Genomic DNA, 22,814 nt, shown 5'->3' with positions numbered 1-22,814 from the left:
TCTCTCATCTTTGTTTTCCTATTGCGTGCAGCAGCAATAATAATAGTCCCTTTCCCGTAGGCTTTTTGTATTGTTAAATGAGATAGGATATGTAAAAGGCTAAGAAGAAAGCCTGGAACAAAAATAAGCAATCAATAAATATTAGATATTTTTGTACTTAAAGGAGTACATAATTTTAATATTTTTATCCATTATTTTTCCATTGTTTATCATATAAGTTTATTGCTTGTGCTTTCTACATATTTATAAAGAGCCCAGAATGACCACAGTGCTCAGGAAGCATTTTTTTTCATTTCTGTCTCTTTTTTCATTAAAATAGAAATAACTCTTCTAACTGTAGATCTGGGAATTAAGTGGAAAGAGGAGTACCTTATTTTGCCAAAGGCTAATTAGTGAAACAAGAGCCTTGCAGATTGTTGCTCCTAAGTCCCAAATCAAGTCCAATGACAAATACGTTCCTTGCCCAAGTGAGAGCTCAATCCTAGGCTCCCACATGAGACAAATCAAATGGCCTTTTCATTCTAAATCCTGGAAGAGTGCCACTGGTTTTGGGATTAAGCTCCATAGATTGCCAGCACAGTGTTTCTTTTGTGGTTGCTAGTTCTTCTGAATAAATTTTCCTTTTTGTTCTCTTGTTATTATTGATGTTTTTACTACCTTTGACTCCTACTCATGTACCATCCTTGAATTTCTGATTTATCCAGGACTTACTTCCTCTAAATTTTTTACAGTAAGCAGTAATGGTTAAGTGCAAAGTCACTGAGACAGATCTACAGAAGCCAACATCTTGACCCTTGCAATACCCACCACTTGCAAGACATAGATTTTAGTGTTGGGATAAATTGGCTGAGGGATGGAGAGATATTAGCAATACAGAATTTGATGGAAATATGAACATAATATGTGGATAGGTTTGTACATAAATTTAACAACATATAAATAGATTTCAGAACATAAATATTTTGAGAGATAATGTTTATACTTAAACAAACATTACTAAAGTTATGGATAATGGATGAACATTGAATATAGCTAAACATTAGTGGTGTTTATTATTCCCTGATGCTTATCTAAGTGTCCTATCCATATTCCTAATGAATACTCTTAACAACCCCATGGTAGATACTATTATTTTCATTTTCATTGTAAAGAGGTGAGGGGTGAGCACAGAGATTATTAAGTAACCTGTTCAAGGTCATACAGCCAGGATTCAAACTCAACCGGTCTCTCTCCAGGGTCTTTAGTTTTAAAGCTATTTTCCTTTTCAAATTTTCAAAACAGAGACAAAGAAAGAGATATAGATAAAGAGAGACAGAGGTTATACAGTATATAAGTGACAGACCCTCATATCTAACTGGACCAAATATTTGTCAAGAGGTCAGCTAGGATGTTGCTATCCTTTAACATGGCAGTCTGCAGCCCTGACTTTTCAAGTTTTAATAGAATTTTCTTCAGTGAGAAAAATATTCTACATTTGTACTCAATAATTCTAATACAGTAGCCACTAGCCATAATGTGGCTATTGAACACTTAAAATATATCTAGTACAACTAAGGTGAAATTTTAATTTAATTTGTTTAAATTTAAATAGGACATGTGTCTAGTTTCTACCATGTTGGACAATGCAGCACTAAACTACTGATTCCCAAGAAGTTTGGGATGACTCTTTTCTGTCTCCATTCACTGTCAAGCATTCATTCTGTCTTTTGTGTCTGCTCTGAATTTTATCTAGTGGCTTTTTTCCTTTCTGTGATCCAGGTTCCTATTTCATGTTTTTTTTTTTAATCCTTTAAGTCTGAGTTCTTAACTTGGGTCCATGATGGTTTTCAACAAAATGTAAATTCACTTAATATTTGTGCAAAATTTTTTGTGTGTGTGTATTTGTGTGTGTGTGTCTGTGCACATTCTTACCTGGTAGACCTTTTATGAGGTTTTCTGAAGGGTCATGATAAAAACAAGGTTAAGCGCCACTACGGCACTGCTCTTTCTTTTAATACTGAACCCTCTGTCAGCTGTGGCTAGACTGACCTAAAAAGGTGATTGTCTTAGATGCACATTTGAATATATATTCTTAAAGACAATAGCACAAAATTGAAATGGAAGAGAATAGATTGTGTGGTACTAAGATTTTAATTTTGATCTTTGTCACTGTAAGCAATGGGGATGAATGTCTAGAATAGCCCATAGATCTACACAGGCCTTACTTAGAGCTATAGTGAGAAATGTAGTTGTTGCCAACTCAAGATGGAGCTTATTAGAGCAGCCGTATAGTAGCATGGAATAAAGAGAATGAGGGTCTCTATGGAGGGACGGAGAAAGAAGTCCAGATGAGTTTTCAACACTACAGGTGCTGACTTTACTAATCTGAACAATGCTTGAATCTCTCTTTTTGGAAACTCTTTATGAATGAATTTCACCTAGCTGAACCAGCTGTTAACTGCAAAACTTGCAATATTAAGAGGTTATTCTAATCCCTAAGGAAGAGAAAAATCAATCTCAGAAACTCTTTCCAGATGTACCTTAGGACAAAGAAATCTAATTGCAATAAAAAAAAATTGTCTTTTTGACAGGTACTGAGTAATTGAGACCAGTAATAGGAAGACTTGGAATGTTCCAGAAAAGGTACTAAAGCAACTCTACTTTGGTTCCCAGATATTCATCTACTACTACTGCTATAAGGAATTACCACAAACTTAGTGGCTTAAAGTAACATGTATTTATTATGTAACAGTCTGCACAATGCCAAATTTTTCCTTATTATTGCAGTCTGAAAGATAGCCAACTCCTTGATGTTTTCAAATGATTTATATCCTTCTTGGGGGCAAATGCTAATTGAAGTTTTTTTGTGTGGTTTTTTTTTTTTTTTTCCTTTCTCATAAGTATTTTAGCATTCTATGATCAGTAACAGAATTCTTGCATCATGGGGCATATCAATTAGTCTATGTATCAAGCTGTGAACATGGATGTGTTAGAATAATAGTTTAATTATTCTCTCTTCTGGCTACTTATTATCACATACAATAAGTATCATCTAAATACTTATTGTCACTGATTCCATTGAAGGATGTTTGACTTAATGAGCTCTTCTCTTTTTGTCTAGTCAACCACTGTTCCACTATGTCACTGTTCAACCAAACTGCTGATAACCACCAGACCTTCTTCACCCTGACTGGGATTCCAGGAATGCCAGAGAAGGACTTGTGGATGGCCTTGCCCCTTTGTCTTCTGTACAGCACCACATTCCTGGGCAATGTCACCATCCTTGCTGTGATCAAAGTTGAGCGAAGTCTCCACGAGCCCATGTATTATTTTCTGGCCATGTTAGCTGCTACTGACCTTAGCCTTTCACTATCTTCCATGCCCACCATGGTCAGTGTTCACTGGTTCAGCTGGCGTTCAGTAACTTTTAATGCCTGTATCACCCAGATGTTCTTCATCCACACCTTTGGGGTAGTGGAATCAGGTGTTCTGGTGGCCATGGCCTTTGATCGCTTTGTGGCCATCCGCTTTCCTTTGCACTATGCCACCATTCTTACTCATGGTGTCATTGGCAAAATTGGAGCAGCAGTCCTGTTGCGGAGCGTGTGGGCTGTGCTCCCTGTGCCTTTCCTCATCAAAAGGCTACCTTTCTGCAACTCCAATGTCCTCTCCCATGCATACTGCCTCCATCAGGATGCCATGAGGCTTGCCTGTGCTGACACACGTGTCAATAACCTCTATGGCCTGCTGGCTGTGATCTTCACCATTGTATTAGATGCCTTAATCCTCTTGGTGTCTTATATTCTAATCCTCCAGGCAGTATTGGGCATAGCTTCCCAGGAAGAGAGGCTCAAGGCTATCCACACCTGTCTCTCTCATATCTGTGCAGTGCTGCTTTTCTATGTGCCTCTCATTGGCATGACCCTGGTTCATCGCTATGGGAAGCATCTGTCACCACTAATACACACATTCATGGCCAACGTCTACCTGCTGCTCCCTCCTGTGCTCAATCCCATTGTGTACAGCGTTAGGACCAAGCAGATCCGGCGGCGCATCATCCAGGTGTTCTGTCGGGGCAGGGTTGGCCCTTAACAGCATCTACTCTTTCAGTGCAAATGTAATCAGCTCAGAGAAGAGTATCAAATGCAGCACTGTTCTATAGAAATTCCTGCAGAAATGGAAATATTCCATATCTCTGCTGTGTAGTACAGTAACCGGTAGCCACACATGGCTATTCAGCACTTCAAACATTGCTAGTACAAGTGAGGAGCTAAATTTTAAATTTATTTAATTTTAGTTAATTTAAATGCAAATTTCCATAGTCATATGTGGCTATTAGCTACTGCATTGAACAGTAGAAATACAATTGGTTTGAGATGACATTGCGTAATGGTTTCAATGAAAGCAATAATTTATTGCAGCTTGATAAAAATATGAACTTTTATATTTCAAAATGGTATATAACAAGTTTTTAAACATTTATACACAATAACATTCACTCATTTTGGTATATAGTTCTATAAATTTTGAGAAATACATAAAGTCATGTAACCACCATTGAAACCAAAATATAGAACAATTTTATCACTCCTCCGAATTTGTTAATGGTGTTCATTTGTAGTGAATTGGTCTATTCATACACAGCCTCTCACAAACACTTAGTGGTTCTCCTTCCTTGTAATCTTTTTCAGAAGTGTCATGAAAATGGAACCTTGCAATAGTAATATATAGTCCTCTGTGTCTGGATGGCTTCTTAATATAATGCATTGAGATTCACTCATATTGTTGCATGTATTGGTGGTTTATTCTTTTTTATTGTGGAGTAGTTTTCCATTGTATGCCATTGTTTAATAAGTTTTATGAAAAATATTTCCAGATTGTTCTTGCTCCATTATAGTCACTCAGGTATTTGGTGCAGAACATAAGACATTTATTTTATTTTGCCTTTATTTTTATGTTTAGTTATAGATTTTATAAATATGAGGTGAGCATGTGTGAGTGGTTGAAAACAAGAAAGAAAAATATTTAAAAATATCATGTGCAAAATATGAGAGCATGGTGTATTCAGAGAGTTGGAAAAATTAGAAATTCTTTGTGTGTTTTAGATCCCCATTTCAACCTCACTTCTGTCCAGAGGGCTTTTCTGATCTTCCTTTTAATATGTCACAGTTTCTCACATTGTACTGCGATTATCTAACAAATATCTTCCCTGCTATTCTATATGATCCCTAAGAACAGGGACACTTTCATTCCACTTCATTGTATCCCACATATTTAACATAGTTTAGAACATATGGTAGAGACTCAATATATATTTTTGAATGAATGAAAACTGTACTTTATTAATATTGATTTCATGCTTCCTATCCTTTATGTTCTCATTTAGTATTCATAAATCTCATTTGAAATTTTCAGAGTCACTCATTTTAACTCTCGGAAACCAGGGGAAAGCAGTGATGTTTACGTATGAATTTGAGCACTACTTAATATGTAAATTCATGGAGTTACTCAAGGTTTCCAGATACTCATTGAGATAAGCACTTTTGCTCAGTGTGCCCCATATGGATATAGTGAGTACATAGATGGGAAAATGTTTCAAGAGTATAAAAAGCAAGAGAACTTTAAACATGAGCAGGATGATTGATTCATATTTACTACATACTCTGAAAAGTTGGATTCTAGTCAAAATGAGGCTTAAATCAGGTGTGCGCATGCAGTTGGGAATCAAACAATCCATAATATAGATAGATTGATGACCATGTAATTAAACCATATTTCCTGAAGATATGAATGGAAAGAGTTGACTGTAGAAGGTAGTATGACATATTGGTTAAGATCAAGAGCTTTGAAGTAAGATAGATATAGTCTTGCATACCAACTCTATAACTTGCTAACTTTTAGATGGGTAAAGTTATTCAAAACCTCTCTGAATTTCACTTTCCTCAGCTGTGAAATAATGGATAATAATACTTAACTTATAGAGCATGAATAAATAAGACAATGTATTTAAAGGGTATAGTGCAGTTTCTATCATATATTATGTGTTCGTCAAATGTTAGGTGACTTATGCTTAGAAGGTAGGTGGGCTGCAGACATGACTCAAATATGAAGGCTTCTTTTAAGGGGTGCTTCTGTGTCAGAAGAGGCCAGGGAGATAATGGGAATGGCCAGGGGGATAATGAGAGCTGTTAGAAAGAGAACATATGGCAAGCAGAGGGATGACTCTTTCTGCCCTCTCCTGATCCAGCTCTGACATTCAGGGAGCCTCTGTGGCTGAATATCTATAGCCTAAGGCTGGGGGAAGAGGAATGGTTGCAGTTATCTGACCCAGGAAGGTAGTTTGCGCAGATGCCCATTACTGTCAGCCCCCAGGGCCAGGGCTATGCTCCTAGCCACTGATAGATGGGGTTTGCTTGGGCCTGGGAGCGTGGTTTGAAGATGTGTCTGGGAGATGTGTCTTGGCTGCTGTAGAGGAACATGTGAATATGGGTCCCATCACTCTTACTCTAATCAGTACACTTACCAATCAAGGAAAAGTGCCCTGTTGCCTGGGAACTCTATTAGGCTACCTATAAAGCCCCCACCCTTGGGAGCTGGTTTAGTTCCTGCTCTGGGATAGGGCTGAAGAGAAGTTGGTCGTGTTTCCCACTGACGTGACCAGGTAAGATGAGTGAATATATGGGAAGAGACCAAAGGGAAGGAATTAAAGAATGAGGAATGGTAGGAAAAGGATGGGAGGAAAACGATGCAATGGATTTATGGAAGCTACAAGTGGTGATAAAGAAATGGAGAGATGTAATGATACTTGAAGAAATTGAAGTAGGAAGCAAAGTACAGGAGGGAAAATAAGGGAGAAAGACAAAAGGAGATAGTGCTCAGAATTCTTTTTCTCTGGCCATAATTACTCAGGAATCAATCAACATAATTAATTAAATGGAGCTTTCTACTGTTGTAGATCCTGCTTTAGTAGCTAGTATTGAGAGATGAAAAACATGCACACCTAAACTTTCAAGGAACTCACACTCCTGGCAGAAAAGGATGATATTTACGCATATAAATTACCAATCTCAGCTGTGCATCGTTATTGAGAATCAAATGAAAGGTCCAAAAATTAAGTGGTGCAAAGATTTATAAGTGGAGGATAGTTTCATTTTAACATGTCCTGGATCTGTCAGGGCAGGTTCTGAATCATGGGAGAAAACAGAATTCAGTGCTGAGAAATAAACAGAAGTTAGGGGTTGGTAATGAAAAGGATGAGTATATATCATTATTGATGCCAAATAAACAGTTATGGTGACCTTTGGATCACTACTTCATTGAGTTGGATGTTATCTATGTCATCTCACCTGGTCTTTTTGTATATGAATGGGCAGATGTTACCTTATGCCTGGATGGTCACATGGAGACTTGTACTTGAGGATAGAAAGCACTAGCCTATTCCTCTGGTTAGTGGGCAATGCAGAAGAAACCTTGCTGAACTTAGGCACTAAACTTTGACCTATGCCTGGCTTCAAAGTGTATGAGCTCAGAGAGAGAAAGCTCTTTGCTTCTGCTTCTTCTATTCTCCAAGAAAAATTTCTTCAGTAGCAAGATGAGCCACTGTATCTTATCCTCCTACCCCCCTCACATTATCCCATGTCACTTTTTTGGTCTTTGTGAAATATCATTCAAAGAACAGAAGATAAATAGTATCTGCTTTGTGGGCATCTTCTGTCTCATTTACTCTTCCACACCAAAACTCCCCTCTACATAAATCAGCACACGGAGACACACACAATACACACACATGCAGACATTGACACATATTTGTAAACACATTGAACTCCATAAACATTCTTCTTTCAATGAGTCATGAGGACACAGTTCTCTATTTTACTTATTTCTCATCTCTATCCCTCCTCTGTATCTCATAGATATACAATAGGTGATTTAAAAATTTATATTTCAAAAGAAGGAAATTACAATGTCCAACTATCCATACTGTCTCATTAGCCTGTCTCTCTGATAGTCAGAAGTGTAATAAAAAATAATGGACTTTGAAGTCAGTCAATCTGGTTTTGAATTTTGAATTTATATCTATTTTACCTTGGATATATTATTTACCTTCCTGGGTTCATTTTCTTTCTTTAAAACAGGAGAAAAATATCTACTTTGAATTTTCCCTGGGATTATATGAAATGATATATGAAGTGGCTAGCCAAATGTATTTCTTACACAAAGAATCTTAATTATTTTATTTTTCTCTTATTCTACCCTCCTTCCTCTTCCAGTTAGGGAGAGAGGATGATCCCTATTTTTATGGGGTCTAGGGAAGTAATTTTCCCTGGGTTTTTCTTTCAATACTTCCAGGCTCAACCTTCATTCATGTATTCTTTATCCATTTCTCTATCATCTACCACATCTACCATTTATCAATGTATTGATGTAGAATATTTGAGTTGCCATGTGCCAATCATTATGTTTGTCTCTAGATAAAATATAAAGATGGACAGCATATGTGTTGTTTTTCGAAAGAGTCAGTATTCTAGTGGGGAAAAGAATATGTCATCATAGGTACCCAGACTGATTTGTATGTGCTTCTCGGTTAGTTATGGAGCAACTTATAAAACTTGGAGATTTAATACAAAGACTCATCAGGTTGTAATTGTGGCTTTTGTTGTTTTGTTAGTATTAATATGTGTACATGTGTGTGACCTAAGCATGTAAGCATTTTCTACTTCAACCCAGGGCTAGTCTGAGCAATAGCATGGAGATGAGTCTAGGGAGACTGATGTTTGTAATCAAGAGAGAGTAGAGGCAGGAGAATGGGGCCAGGTTCTAACAGGAAAAATCCAGGAAGCTGTAGAATTATGTGATAGGTACAGTAATTAGACTGGGGGTTTTGAATAAAGAGAAATGACTGTGTAATTTGAGAAGGGTTTACGAAAGAGTTAGGACTTAAGAAAAAGGGATCATTCTAACAGATATTCTTCTTCTTATTTTTCTTTTCAGGGTGTGTCCTCAACCCACCATGCTAATTTTCAATAACACCACATCCTCCTCCTCAAACTTTCTCCTTACTGCGTTCCCTGGGCTAGAACGTGCTCATGTCTGGATCTCCATTCCTGTCTGCTGTCTCTACATCATTGCCCTCTTGGGAAATAGCATGATCTTTCTCATCACAATTATTGATCAGAATCTCCACAAACCCATGTACTACTTCCTCTCCATGCTCTCAGTTGTTGATCTATGTCTGACCATCACAACCCTTCCCACTGTGCTCGGTGTCCTTTGGTTTCATGCCCAGGAGATCAGCTTCAAAGCTTGCCTCATTCAAATGTTCTTCCTGCATGCCTTCTCCTGCCTGGAGTCTTCAGTGCTGGTAGCCATGGCCTTTGATCGCTTCATGGCTATCTGTAACCCACTGAAGTATGCGACTGTCCTCACAGACATGATGGTCCTGGTAATTGTGCTGGTTGTCTGCATACGACAGGTACTTTTCTCAAGTCCTGTAGTTGTAGCCATACAGACTCTGTCTTTCTATGGGGGTCAAGAGCTTTCCCATCCATTCTGTTACCACCCAGATGTGATCAAATACACACGTTCCAACTCCTGGTTCAGCAGTTTTTGTGGCATGTTTCTTCTGTTCTACATGAATGCCACTGACTTACTGTTCATTCTCTTCTCCTATGTCCTGATTCTCCGTACTGTTCTGAACACTGTGACCCCAAAGCAACAACAAAAAGCTCTCAGCACTTGTGTCTGTCACATTTGTGCTGTCACTGTTTTCTACATGCCAATGCTCAGCCTGTCTTTGGCACACCGTCTCTTCCGCTCCACCCCCAGGGTGCTCTGTAGCACTTTGGCCAATATTTATCTGCTCCTACCACCTGTCTTGAACCCTATCATTTACAGCTTGAAGACCAAGACCATCCGCCAGGCTATGTTCCAGTTGCTCCGATCCAAGTGTTCCCAGGGCCGTCATGTGAGGGGTCTTAGAGGAAGGAGGGATTGAAGGGAGAAAGCTGTTGGGACATAAATAATGTGTAGGTAGGAAATAGAATCGGACCAGTGTCATCCACAGGCATTTTGATCCTGAAGCCATTCAACTGAATTATAGGAGTGATAAGAAGAAAGTAATTTTTTCCTGAGCTTATCAAAGTATTTTTATTTTTAATACAATTAAAAACTGAATCAATTGTGTCTATGCCTCTCGAACATTTAAAACAATGTCATAGACTCTTCCACATGATAAAAGCATAATAAAAATCATTTTAATTTAGCAGAATAATTCAATTATCTGCTTTAAAACAGGACTTTTTAGACCAGAAAAAAAAATGACAATTTTAATTTTGGGTTCAGCTAAAGAAAAATTTTGTCCTCCTGAGGTCAAATTTCCCACAGGGCGATGGAGATTGTTCCTTGAGCTGGCAAGAGGGAAATTTACATGTGTGTATAAAGGCATACACTTAGAAATTCGCAATTAAAATATTCAGAAAAATCTTACACATTGGTTTCAGTTCCTAGAGTCACTTCTGGAGAGTGCTATATCCTTGCAGATGCACTCTCTGTTCTCTCTTTTCTTTAATCCTTTTTTTTCTAGTGAAAAAGTTATTTTTTTCAGTTCTAATTGCTACTTTTTATACCTCCAATCGGTCCAATATATAAAATTACACATTAAGTCAATTATTATTAAATTTGTTCTATAAAATTTAGAGTCAGTTAAAGGCTGCACTCAAGGATCCAGAAGGCCACAGGTCCCCAAGGCTGCAGGTCTCCCTCCCCCCACCAAATTCTGATTTCATAGCCACTCTTCAGTGCTGGCTCTTTCTCACATCTCACGCCTGCAGCTTCTTTTTTATTTGTCCTTGTTTCTTGGGTTGTTAATTCTCTACAGAACAGCTATTAGCTCCCTCAACCTTATGGTGTACTTGTCACTGTAGAATTGCAGAGTAACTTTGATGCTTTCAAGTAAGACATCTTTGGATTACTTTTATTAACAATATTTGTTTTGTGAAGAAATAACTTTAAGCGCAGGGTTGCTTGGAGTTGCAAGAATTCTCCAAAGTTTTCTTTCAAACAGAGTTTCGACAATTTAGTTCCACCCAGGATAATTCACGTCTGAGCACAGTGGACCAAGAATTGGTGGGTCCTGATTTGACCCACCTGTCTCCTACCCCATGTCACCTTTCTACTCTTTGGTAGACAGGTAATACCCATACCAGTCTTTGATTTGTTTACCTCAGTGTAAACAAGCTGCATTGTTCAGCTCAAGCACTGACAACTTTGTGACTCTGCTGTGCTCAAATCCCAATGCCCTTTGCTTTAATCATTAACAATAATATTCACATATTATTTATAATTAAAATTATTTATATGATTTTGTTTTTATGCAGCATATTCAGGTGATTTAGATCACACAAGATTGCATGGCAGAAGCTATTAAATTAAGTGGAAAAAAGAAAGTGCACGACCATCCTATAAAGTAGTGTAACTGGAAATAAAATTCAAATTTTCAGGCTCTAAACTCAGCATTACAGCAAAAATGTCTCTTGGCTTTGTGCACTCTGAGGGCAGCTCTGTTTTCCAATTGTACTACAGTTAAGTATTTTACTTTTCAATATTTCATTCTCTTATTGCTGCCAAATAAATATCTTTTTGGTTGTACCCTCATCAAAAGGAAAAAAAAATACAGCTATTATGCAAAAGTACAAGAATCTCAAGATATATCTAGTTTCTATACATTTGTTCCGTACTAAGAATTAAGGGCAGGAGAATTCTTTTAAGACAGACAGCAGGTTAGTAAACCCAGAGTAAAACCACAACCTTAAGGATTATTTATAAGGACTTTGTAGGTTTAAGTAAGAATACCAGGATTGGGGTTGGGCAGATAAAACTGTCACAGAGTTGAGCGTGTACTAGGCGAAGTCACTTGGTGACTTCAGGAATCTGAGGACTTCAGGAAATGATATAAAATGCCAAACAATATTTTTTAACATTCATGTTATTGAGCCCAGACATCAGTGTGCCTAGAGATGGAGAGGGTTTGTATAGCAGCTGAAAGGGACAGTGGCAATGAACACCTATGAGCTGGGAAACAAGAGACCATTTTCCTTAGACAGTGTCACACTGTGGCAGAGGCTCTGACCCTGGAGTGAACGTGTGGCAGAGTAGACGACTCAGATCATACCCTAATCTCACCATCCAGACTCTTCTACATTAGATAGCTCTTTCAGATGTCTCTGCTCTTATAATTGCTTCTTTTTTTTTTTTTTACCTGCCAAATGTTTATTATTTATTCATTTTTTTTCTTCTTTTGAAGACTTTTCTAAGGTTTTTCTTGGTAGATCTACAATTCTCTATTCACAATTCAGAAATTTTAAAACATTTGAAAAACAATAGCTGTTTTTTTTTTCATTATCTTAACATGGGTGCCAAAAATTATTGACTGAAAAACCTAACAGGAAAAGATATGAACATATATATGGGTTATTATTTATTCATATATTTCAATTCAGAAATATTGCCTCGAAGGCCATATGGCCTTTTAAATGTATTAAAAATTCTAAATTTTAAATGTTTTAGATGTAAAATTGTGAAAATGCACAATAATTCTTTCAGTTTTATTTCAGTCAATACCTAGGGCAGGCTTCCATGTGTGTTAATCTTTTACTACTTCAAATGTACTTTTCATACCTGACTCAAAATGCAACCTGCTTACTCAACACCAGAAACATTTTTATCAGTTAATAGGATATGAATTTGTGTTTTGTTGTTAGTTTAAGCAATGTATTTAATATATTTGGAGCTTTCTTCTGATTATAATTGTCATAAATATTATATATAATTAAATTTGTGAATATATTAAGAAATATAGAAAATTATTAAAAACATTAAAAATACAATAAATTATTCACAACCATACTGAGAGATTACATGATACAGTCATGTACTCCAAAATGACGTTTCAGTCAATGACAGACTACAAATATGACTACAGTCCCATAAGATTATAATTCTAGTATTTGATTGTACCTTTTCTATGTTTAGATATGTTTACAGACACAAATACTTACCATTGTGTTACAATTGCCTACAGCATTTAATACAGTAACATGCTGTACAGTTTTGTAGCCTCGGAGCAATAGGCTATACAATCCAGGTTTGCATAACACTATATGATGTTCCCACAATGATGTATTTCTCAAAAGGAATCCCAGTGTTAAGGAACTCATGAATGTATAATGCCTAATCTTTTTTTAAAAAGCTAACACATGTACGCACATGTATATATTCATCAACTGAAATAAATAGTTTATACCCGTGTATATCTTACTTGTTTGCTTGATTTTATTCATTATTCTCTATTAAATTGTAAAATTTTATATTAGACTTCATTCACTTCTAGGAAGCTTTCCTTTCATTCTCCACTTAGGCACATTGCCGTTCTTTTATGTATGCTTTCTTAGTTATGTAATTGAACTTACCATACTTTACTCAGCATATCTAGTTATTTATTTATATCTCCTCACCACCAGACTGTAAGCTCCTTGATAGTAGGCCTATGGCTTATCTTTCTTTTAATCCTTAACTCCTAACATAGGGTTTAGCAAATACCACTTAGTTGTTGATCCTGTGGTGCATTGGTGAATAATATTTAATCATATTTGTACATCATGGATTACGTTGTTATTTCTTATTAACATTTCAGTAACCATTGATATATATTTTTATAAATATATATTTTGTCTTCTGATTATGTTCTTAGATTCCTGGAAATGTATATGATTAAATTTAGAGGGAGGCAAAATATCTGCTGGGAGTCTAGTATAGTGGCTAAAGTTGTAGGCTCTGGAATCATACTGTATGAGTTTAGATTTATTGTCTTAATATTTTATGGCTCTATATACTTGGAAGACAATTGTTTAACTTAAATCTTTAACTTTCTAATCCAGAAAAGAGGGGGAAGTAAAAAAATCTACCTTTCCATGCTCTTGCTAAAGTTAATGATGTCGATTCTGGTAAACACAAAGTCCAATGCCTGGCACCTGGTAAGCGCTGGATATATCCTGTTATTATCCTCTAAATTTTGCCTATTTAAATTTTATACACATAACTAATTGGATTTTTGTAAAAAAATGTAACACTTTTTCTTTTACTTTTCCATTGTAGTTATTTGGTTAGAAAATCATTTCCATCCAGAAATGATTTATTTACTTATATTTAAGTATATTTTAAGTTATCTTTGCACTTAACTGTTAATTTGTTTATAGATGTAAAACTTTAAATAGCTTGCCATTTTTTCCTACCTGTATTATTTGACTAATCAATTTATTTTATATAATGTTCTGATATCCCTTGATTGTTAAGTTTTCAAGACTTATATGGTGTACTGCAGTATGTTCATTCTCTTTGTTCTGCTCATCAATTTGTTGAATAAATACAATTTTACTGCTGTTTAATGAATGTCATTATCATATTGAGCTACATTATTGTCTGTATTGTGTTTGTTTTATTATATATTCTCCAGTTTTCTCTTATACCTCTATTTTTAGAATTATATTGGTAATTACCAAAGAAATATTACTGGAAGCTTAATTAGAAATATTAAACCTGTCTGATGATTGAGAGAAACAATTTTTATCCTATTAATTCTTCTGATCCAGAAACATTTATTGACATTTTATGACTAGAGTCATTTCTGTATAGTACAGATATGAATTTCTGAATTGAGTTCAAACACTGAAAGGGGGATAAACCTTTGTCTTTGTGTCTTTCATGAAAGCATATTTGCTTTTCCTTGTGGTTTGACAGACAGGAACCATTTTATAGGACAGCTTCATTGACTTGAAATCTATAGTTATCCCTTACTATTTGGCAATAAGTTTTCTATGATGCCAGATGTTCAGTGCACTTGTAATTTATCATCATATTCCTTGTTGTTAAAGGCTTTCTTGTTGTTTTGACTTTTTTTCAAAAGTAGTTGGGAAGTATGTCAGACCACTAGTCAGATACCATTTTATATATACTCTGCAAGTAATGGAGATATGCCAAGGCCAATGAATTTGATTACTACAATTCCTTTCAGGAAACGAAATACAAGTAGAAGAGACACACGTGTGAACTAATAATTATAACACAATCTGGAGACTGATTGAGGGCACAGAAAAAGAATTGACTAGTGTACCCTGGAAGGAGTCGAGCAAGGTTGTCCCTCCCTTCCTTGATTAGGCTGTGGGCATCTTGCAAGGATCAGCTATTGAACAATAAGAACTTACCTAAACTCACCTGGGGACATAGCATATATAAGAATATTTACCTATTTTTAAAATACAAGAATATTTGAACCTTCTTCAAAATGGTTCTTTGAAACAAAAATAATATTAATTATTGGTGAGTTCAATGTAGGCAGTAAAATATTGAAATCCATTAATTGAAATAGTTTTCTCTCAATTTCTAATACAAAATTGTTAAGAATTGATTTATCTAAAATTTTACAGTTTATAACATTATCTACTACTAAGTGCTCACAAATAAAAGATTGACAAGAAATAAATGAATTTTACAGAAAATAATTTGAGGTACATGATCATCTTCAGTTAGCAACTTATCTTTTTAAAATATGGAACAATTCATTCATGGATTCAATTTTATATTATATAATACAGTTATTTTCTGCTTCTTTAAAATTATTTTTATTCATGCTGCTTTAAGGGAAGTAAAAAAAGATAAAATTATTTCTAGCTTGTTTAATATAAATTGACTATATCAGAGTTTCAACTATCAAGTGCCTAAAGAAGCAAAGAATCATTATTTTAGAACATATATTTTAGAACAATTAAGAATATCAATGTAGCCGGGCATGGTGGCTCAGCCTATAATCCTAGCACTCTGGGAGGCTGAGGCAGGCGGATTGCTTGAGGTCAGGAGTTCAAAACCAGCCTGAGCAAGAGCGAGACCTCTTCTCTACTATAAATAGAAAGAAATTAATTGGCCAACTAATATATATAGAAAAAATTAGCCAGGCATGGTGGTGCATGCCTGTAGTCTCAGCTATTCGGGAGGCTGAGGCAGCAGGATTGCTTGAGCCCAGGAGTTTGAGGTTGCTATGAGCTAGGCTAATGCCATGGCACTCACTCTAGCCTGGGCAACAAAGCAAAACTCTGTCTCAAAAAAAAAAAAAAAAAAGAAAGAAAAAAAAGAATAAGAATATCAATGTTTTAAAGCCACATACTTACAGCCAACTAGTCTTTGACAGAGTCAACAAGAACATACACTGGTGAAAGAACACCCTTTTCAATAAATGATGCTGAGAAAATTGGATTGCCATAGCAGAAAAATAAAATTGGACCTTCATCTCTCACCATATACAAAAATCTACTTAAAATGGATTAAAGACTTGACTATAAGACATGAAGCCATAAAAATATTAGAATAAAACCTAGGAAAAACTTTTTTGCACATTGGACTAGGAAAAGTACTCATGACTAAGACCTCAAATGCATAGGCAACAAACACAAAAATAAACAAATGGAACTTAATACAGAAGAAATAATCAACAGAATGGACAGCCTTCAGAATGGGAGAAAATATTTGCAAACTATACATCTGGCAGGAGACTAATATCTAGACTTTAGAAGGAACTCAAACAACTCAATAAAAACAAAAAGAAATAAATTAATTAATTTAAAATGAGCTAAGGACGTGAATAAATATTTTTCAAAAGAATTACTGCTTTTTAAAAATTTTTAACCTTTCCTACTTCCTACTAATAGCACAACCATTCCTCTGCTCCCCTTTTGGTAGCTATGACTTATTAGAACTTTCGAGTAATGTAGGAAAAAAAGGAAGTTTTTCTAAAAGAATGTCATCAGAGAGTTTATTGTCATAATTTAAGATTATGAAAGCTATAAAGTAAAAGAATCACTGGTTGTCCCTATTTGATTGTTAAGAACAAAGGACAAATATTATTAGCAAACTCATACTTCACAATAGACTTCTTTCACTTAAATAGGAAGTCAAAAATTCCCACAAAATTGACTTAAGTCTTCTCAACAAATACAACGTCTCTGAAGGCCACATGAAAGAAAATCAACAATTGGAATGGAGTAACATCCTTTCACCTTTAGCTTCTTTCGTATTCATTGTCTCCAAGGGGATAGAATCCCTTCTTCCACATGTACTCACCCTTATGCTGTAAACAATGTAACAAAAATCACATATCCATGTGTTCATTCATGTTTTTAATAATATTCATTGATTGTCCCATACATGCTTGCAAATGTCCATGTCAGTCCTATGCTCACAGATGTCTTAGCCCTATATATTACACTGATTACCATCATCCCTCGGTGTCCATAAAAGATTGGTTCCAGGACCCCTGGGGATACCAAAATCTGAGCATGTTCAAGTCCCATATATAAAATGGCATTGTATTTTCATATAATCTACTCATATCCTCCCACATACTTTATCTCTAGATTACATATAATACAATGTAAATGCTGTGTAAATATTTGTATCTTTAAGGGAATCATGACTAAAAAAGTTTGTACATGCTCAGTATAGATGAAACCATCCTTTTTTCATGAATATTTTCAATCTGTAGATGAAGAACCTGTGGATATGGAGGGCCAACCGTATAAGGATAATTAAGAAAGATAATGATAAATTATTGATAATGCTTTGATTAGAAATATATTGTTTTCTTCCCTGTTCCTGGCTGACCCTGCCCTGCTTTGTCCCATATCTTTATTTTAGACCTAGTTTTCCCAAAACCTTTTCTCGAATTTGACGTGTCTTCACACAATATACAATGGGATTCATTAGAGGTGGCACTAGCAAGAAAATATCAGCAATGAGGATCATGGCCATTGGGGACTTATGCTTGCCAAAGCGGTGCATAGATGCCAAAGCAATGATGGGCACGTAGAAGATGAGCACAGCACAGATGTGAGAGACACAGGTGTTGAGGGCCTTCAGCCGCTCCTTATGGGACCCAATTCCCATCACAGTCTTCAGGATGAACACATAGGACACAGCAATGAACACACTGTCTGACATCATACAGAGAGCAACAAAGAAACCATAGAAAAAGTTGACTGTGTTGTCAGAGCAGGCCAGCTTCATGACATCCTGATGGAGACAGTAGGAGTGAGAAAGCAGGCTTTTCCTGCAATATGTCAATCTTTTAAGAGTGAAAGGAAATGGGAGTACTAGTAGCATGCTTTTAATGAGAAACACCAGCCCCATTTTGGCAACCCTGGCACTGCTGAGGATAGAGCTGTATCTCAGAGGGTTGCGTATGGCCAAAAAGCGATCAAATGACATGATGAGAAGCACTGAGGACTCCATATCTGTGAATCCATGGATAAAGAATTCTTGAGCAAAGCAGGCATTTGGAGAGATTCCTGTGGCATTGAATACAAAGATCCTCAGCATAGTGGGTAGGGAGGAGAGGGACAGGCCCAGGTCAGAGACAGCCAACATGGAAAGGAAATAATACATGGGTGCATGGAGTGATGGCTCAGTCCTGATCACAAAGAGGATGGTGCAATTGCCCAGGATGGCTACCAGGTACATGAGGCATATGGGGATGGAGATCCACACCTGAACATGCTCCAGCCCTGGGATTCCAATCAGGAAGAAGGTGGTAATTTCAATTTCAGAAGAATTGAGAATGTTCATGTTGAGTCTATTGGAAAGTAAAGTATTTATTCTCATATCTAAAATGACATTTTCAACACTAATCAGTTGTACATGTTTGTCTTCCTCCTTCCAGCATGTTTGAGACATAAACAAAAATATGCAATTTTGAAAGACTTCCCATTTTAAGAAATAAAAGAGTGCAATATTAATTCTAAACATATTATAATAGAGTCAGATGATGTTAACTAACAAGGAGAACCAGAAATAAGGATATTGTCTTGACCAGTCATACATTTCTGTTAAGTGTTCGGGAAAAAAATACTCACGCAAAGAGCAGTAACCATAAATAAATTCTTCTTATGCTATTAGGCTTTGCTCCTCATCATCCCAATCCAATGAAAAATTATATAGAGTCAATCTAGACTATAGGGTTATATCTTTTTACTTTGTCCAGAGTAAGCACAGAATTAAAAAAAATAAATAAATAAAGACAACGAAATTCCAGGAAGTGGATTTGTAGAGAGTAGAAAATTAGATTTCTCTAATTTCTAGTCATTTGCTGCAAATACTTTTAAGGCCATTCCTTAAGCTTCTAAAAGCTGTTTTTACTCACAAATTCTCCATAGTAAGCAGTCCAAAGAAAGGACAAAAAACAGGCCATATAGCTTGAATATTAGTCCTCACTTATAGCATAGTGAAAATGCCACTTTATGGTTAATTATTTATAATCAATAATATTAATAATCACATGCTTATTATTGATTATTTATTTCAATTTAATATAATTATAATAAATTATGATTAATTCCTTTAACTCACATAGTGTTTTGTGTTTCTAAATATCTTTCTGCTGATATCAATATATTTCCAGCCTGAATTTATCCCTGTGGCTTTGGAAGATTCAGTTGTTCTTGCTAGTTGTCTCTTTTTTCCTGATATCTTTGGCTTTTGTCTCAACTCCATTCTATATACCATTAACAAAGTCATTTTTAATGCTCCTTTTTGTCCCCCAGCCTATTTGCAAAAACTTCTTTGCATAATGTAATATATGCATATATTATTTAAATTATACTTATATATTTCATAAAATATAGTCTGGATTAGATGAACTCCTGTTTACAGGTTTAAATAGCAACATCAAACTAAGTAAAATCCTAAGTGAAAAATAACTTTATAGCTATGTAATCTCTCATTCCTCCAATAATTCCCTTCATGTTTATAATAAAATCTATACATCTTACCATAGCTGATAAGGCCCAAGAGGATAAGACCTCTAGAAACATCTCCAGTGTACTACGACCACACTCCTTTTCATAACCCCTCAAACATTCCGACATCTTTCCATCTCAGGACTGCTATACCTCAGCTCCAAACGCACTTTACACAAATGTCTGGGTCGTTGTTCAGAAGTCACACCTAAGAAAGGCTTTCCTTGAACACCCTAGCTGCTTCAGTAATACTCTAGCCCCTTGGTCTGATTTATTTCTTTTAAATGTTTTTTAGGTAGCATTTACCATAAGAAGGTAAATTCACTTATAGCACCAACATTGCTTTGTATGCCTCTGGCACATAGTAGATTATCAATATATTTATTAGATAAATGAATAAATAAATAATATCTATTAAGACAACATCAGTGTACTTATTGACATAATGAGATCAGTTTTGTATTTTTAAAATATACCTTATTAGAAAATCTTAGGTTAAGGTAAGCATTAGTTTAAAAGAATATTTATTTTTTTATTTAGAAAATAGGGGTCTAACTCTGATGCCCAGGCTGGAGTGCAGTGGTGCAATCATAGCTCACTGCAGCCTCAAAATTCTGGGCTCAAACAATACTCTCATCTAACCCTCCTGGATAGCTGGAACTATAGGTGGGTGTCACCACACCCAGCTAAATTTATTTTCAATTTTTTAGAGATGAGGTCCCATTATGTTGACCATGCTGGTCTAGAACTTTTGGGATCAAGTGATCCTCCCACCTCAGGTTCCCGAGTCACTGGGATTATAGGCATGAAAGAGTGTTCTTTATGAAATATTAAAAAAAATCCTATTGACTTTAATAAATGACCTACATAAAATATAAAAATGCAATTACCAAGATTACTCATTAGCTTTTGCATGTCATTGCAAAATTAATTAACTAATTACTTAATTAAATGGTGCATTTTATTCCCAGATGCTAAAGTGTGGGGAAGAAAGAAAAGTGGAGTAGGTTGAAAGGGAAAATAGGAAAATGAGAGAGGTGGGGATTAATTTTTATTGCATTATACTAGATGTTTTAAGTCTGTTATTTCCCTCGATCCTCACATGAGACATTAACTACCTTCTCAAAGAAACATGTATTTTTATGAAGAAACATGAGGTTCTAACAGATGTTGCTTGACTCTAAGATTTTTAAATTATATCATGCTTTCTATCTCTTGTTAATTAATATCATTTAAAAATGTGTATATTTCAAGGAAATTGCATTCTACTAAAGGAAATACACAAATTAGGATACCGTATGTAATATAAATGTCAATGAAGGCCAAAGCCTTGAATTTTATTACAGGCCAGATTCATCGTTCTAGAGAATCACCTCCAGGGCTATTGTAATTAATACAAGACATTTCAATCAAATTTCTGACAAAATTACATCAAATAGAAATAAAAAGGCCAATAGTAATTGTTAGTAGCAAAACCCAGGAAATGGAGCCAATTCTGAAACAGTAAAGGTAAAGATGTTAGTGAATAATCTGCCTCGCCAGGTCAAGGGTTAGCATCGGCTTTAGCCTTAGCAAGCTGAGAGGGAAGAAAGAAGAGAGCATAGACATTTTTAAGAGAGAGGCAAAAAGAGAGCATTGGAAGCTATTATGTGCTAGACATTTTGCTAGACTATTTTTTATATTCAAATAGTCATTTTCAAAATCAGTTTGTTCTATTTTTTATGTAAACTTGCAAATATATATTTATCTATGAAGCCTTATGGACCTTATTGATGAACAGGAAATAGTAAAACAGCAGAATTACTTTGAGGATAAGAGATAGAGTTGGCAAAGCCCTAATCAGTCTAAAACCTAATAAACCTATTAGCAATAATTATAATCAGAAAAGGCCCAATGCATTTTTTCCTAAGTACAGTGCCTTATATAGAAAATTTACCCAAATGTTTTTAAGAAAATTGATTTTTTTTGAGAAAAAGTCTTAAATTTTACTAAGAAGAATGAAAATCAAGGGATACTTTCTCTTAGATGATATCTTATTTACATTTACATATTATTTAATTCTCAGAGTATCCTTATGAGGCAGGTACTATTTTTAACTCTGTTTTTAGGAAAGAGAGAAATAACTGATAAGGAATTTAAATCTAGACCTGTCTCATTCCCCTGCTGAGTGCCAAACAAGTACTACCTTACACTGCCCCATGTATTACTTCCTTTTCAATTCACATATAACTCATTTGGCATAACTTGGTTATTGTCTGGTCTCTGTTCCAAAGTTCTTCCAATAACTTGAAGCCATAATGTCAATTCACCTGCCTTTTCTTCTTCTCCTCTGATTCTAGTCTAGAGGCTAGGACCCTACTGTTCATGGACTGATTACTGGACCTGAAATGTCTGCCTTCCTATTCTTTGCTTAGGCAGATAACTTAACCTATCAGAGGAGTTGCCTTATTTTCTTATCCCTATCCCACATAGAGCTTTGAGTCCAGCACTTTGTTTTACTGTGAATGATTAATCGTATGATTTCTAAGATGAACAATACATAGTGGAGTGAAAAGTTTTAAGGGATGGTTAGACAGAAATTTAGCGCCTATTTAATTTTTATAGGTTTTTCTCCAAATTTAAGTGAAACTTGCCTCTTGTCAGGAAATTACAGCTCCTTCCACTGCTCATTGCATCCAATTTTGTTTTTTTACCTCTAAGCCCCTCCTACATCAAAATTTTGGAGTTTCTACCACAGCCATCCACATTTATGTCTTCTCCAAGTCCTTAGTATTCTTGTTTCAGGGACACTTCAGGAGATAAAGCCATATTGAAAGACAATATTATGTTAATGGCCCTATTTCACTTACCATTTAGCCACATAGGGAAACAGAAATGAGTTTAGGCTAGAGCCTTCTCAGCTTTAGTGTCCCATGTCTGCTGGCCACGACTTTTATGTACACACCACAGATTCCTTGAGCAGTCTTCTGAGGTTTGCTCTACTGGAACACCAGTTCCTCC

General features: G+C 35.7%; 3 protein-coding genes across 3 annotated transcripts; 2 read left to right on the top strand and 1 right to left on the bottom strand.

The window, feature by feature from the left end:
* The first annotated feature begins 3,117 nt into the window (after nt 1-3,117).
* Nucleotides 3,118-4,071, top strand: LOC105883375 (olfactory receptor 51H1-like). Its single transcript, XM_012786439.1, has one exon. It carries the CDS (start codon nt 3,118-3,120, stop codon nt 4,069-4,071), a length of 954 nt encoding a protein of 317 aa, XP_012641893.1.
* A 4,918-nt stretch (nt 4,072-8,989) lies between these two features.
* OR51T1 (olfactory receptor family 51 subfamily T member 1) lies at nt 8,990-9,973 on the top strand. The gene has a single exon (XM_012786438.2). It carries the CDS (start codon nt 8,990-8,992, stop codon nt 9,971-9,973), a length of 984 nt encoding a protein of 327 aa, XP_012641892.1.
* Nucleotides 9,974-17,709: 7,736 nt separating this feature from the next.
* On the bottom strand, nt 17,710-18,645 carry LOC105883426 (olfactory receptor 51A7-like). Its single transcript, XM_012786495.2, has one exon. The coding sequence runs from the start codon at nt 18,643-18,645 to the stop codon at nt 17,710-17,712; it is 936 nt and encodes a 311-aa protein (XP_012641949.1).
* Nucleotides 18,646-22,814: the final 4,169 nt, after the last annotated feature.

This window comes from Microcebus murinus, chromosome 4 (assembly GCF_040939455.1).
Source record: "Microcebus murinus isolate Inina chromosome 4, M.murinus_Inina_mat1.0, whole genome shotgun sequence".
Classification (NCBI taxonomy): Eukaryota; Metazoa; Chordata; class Mammalia; order Primates; family Cheirogaleidae; genus Microcebus; species Microcebus murinus.
This window is presented reverse-complemented; position numbering and strand designations above follow the sequence as displayed.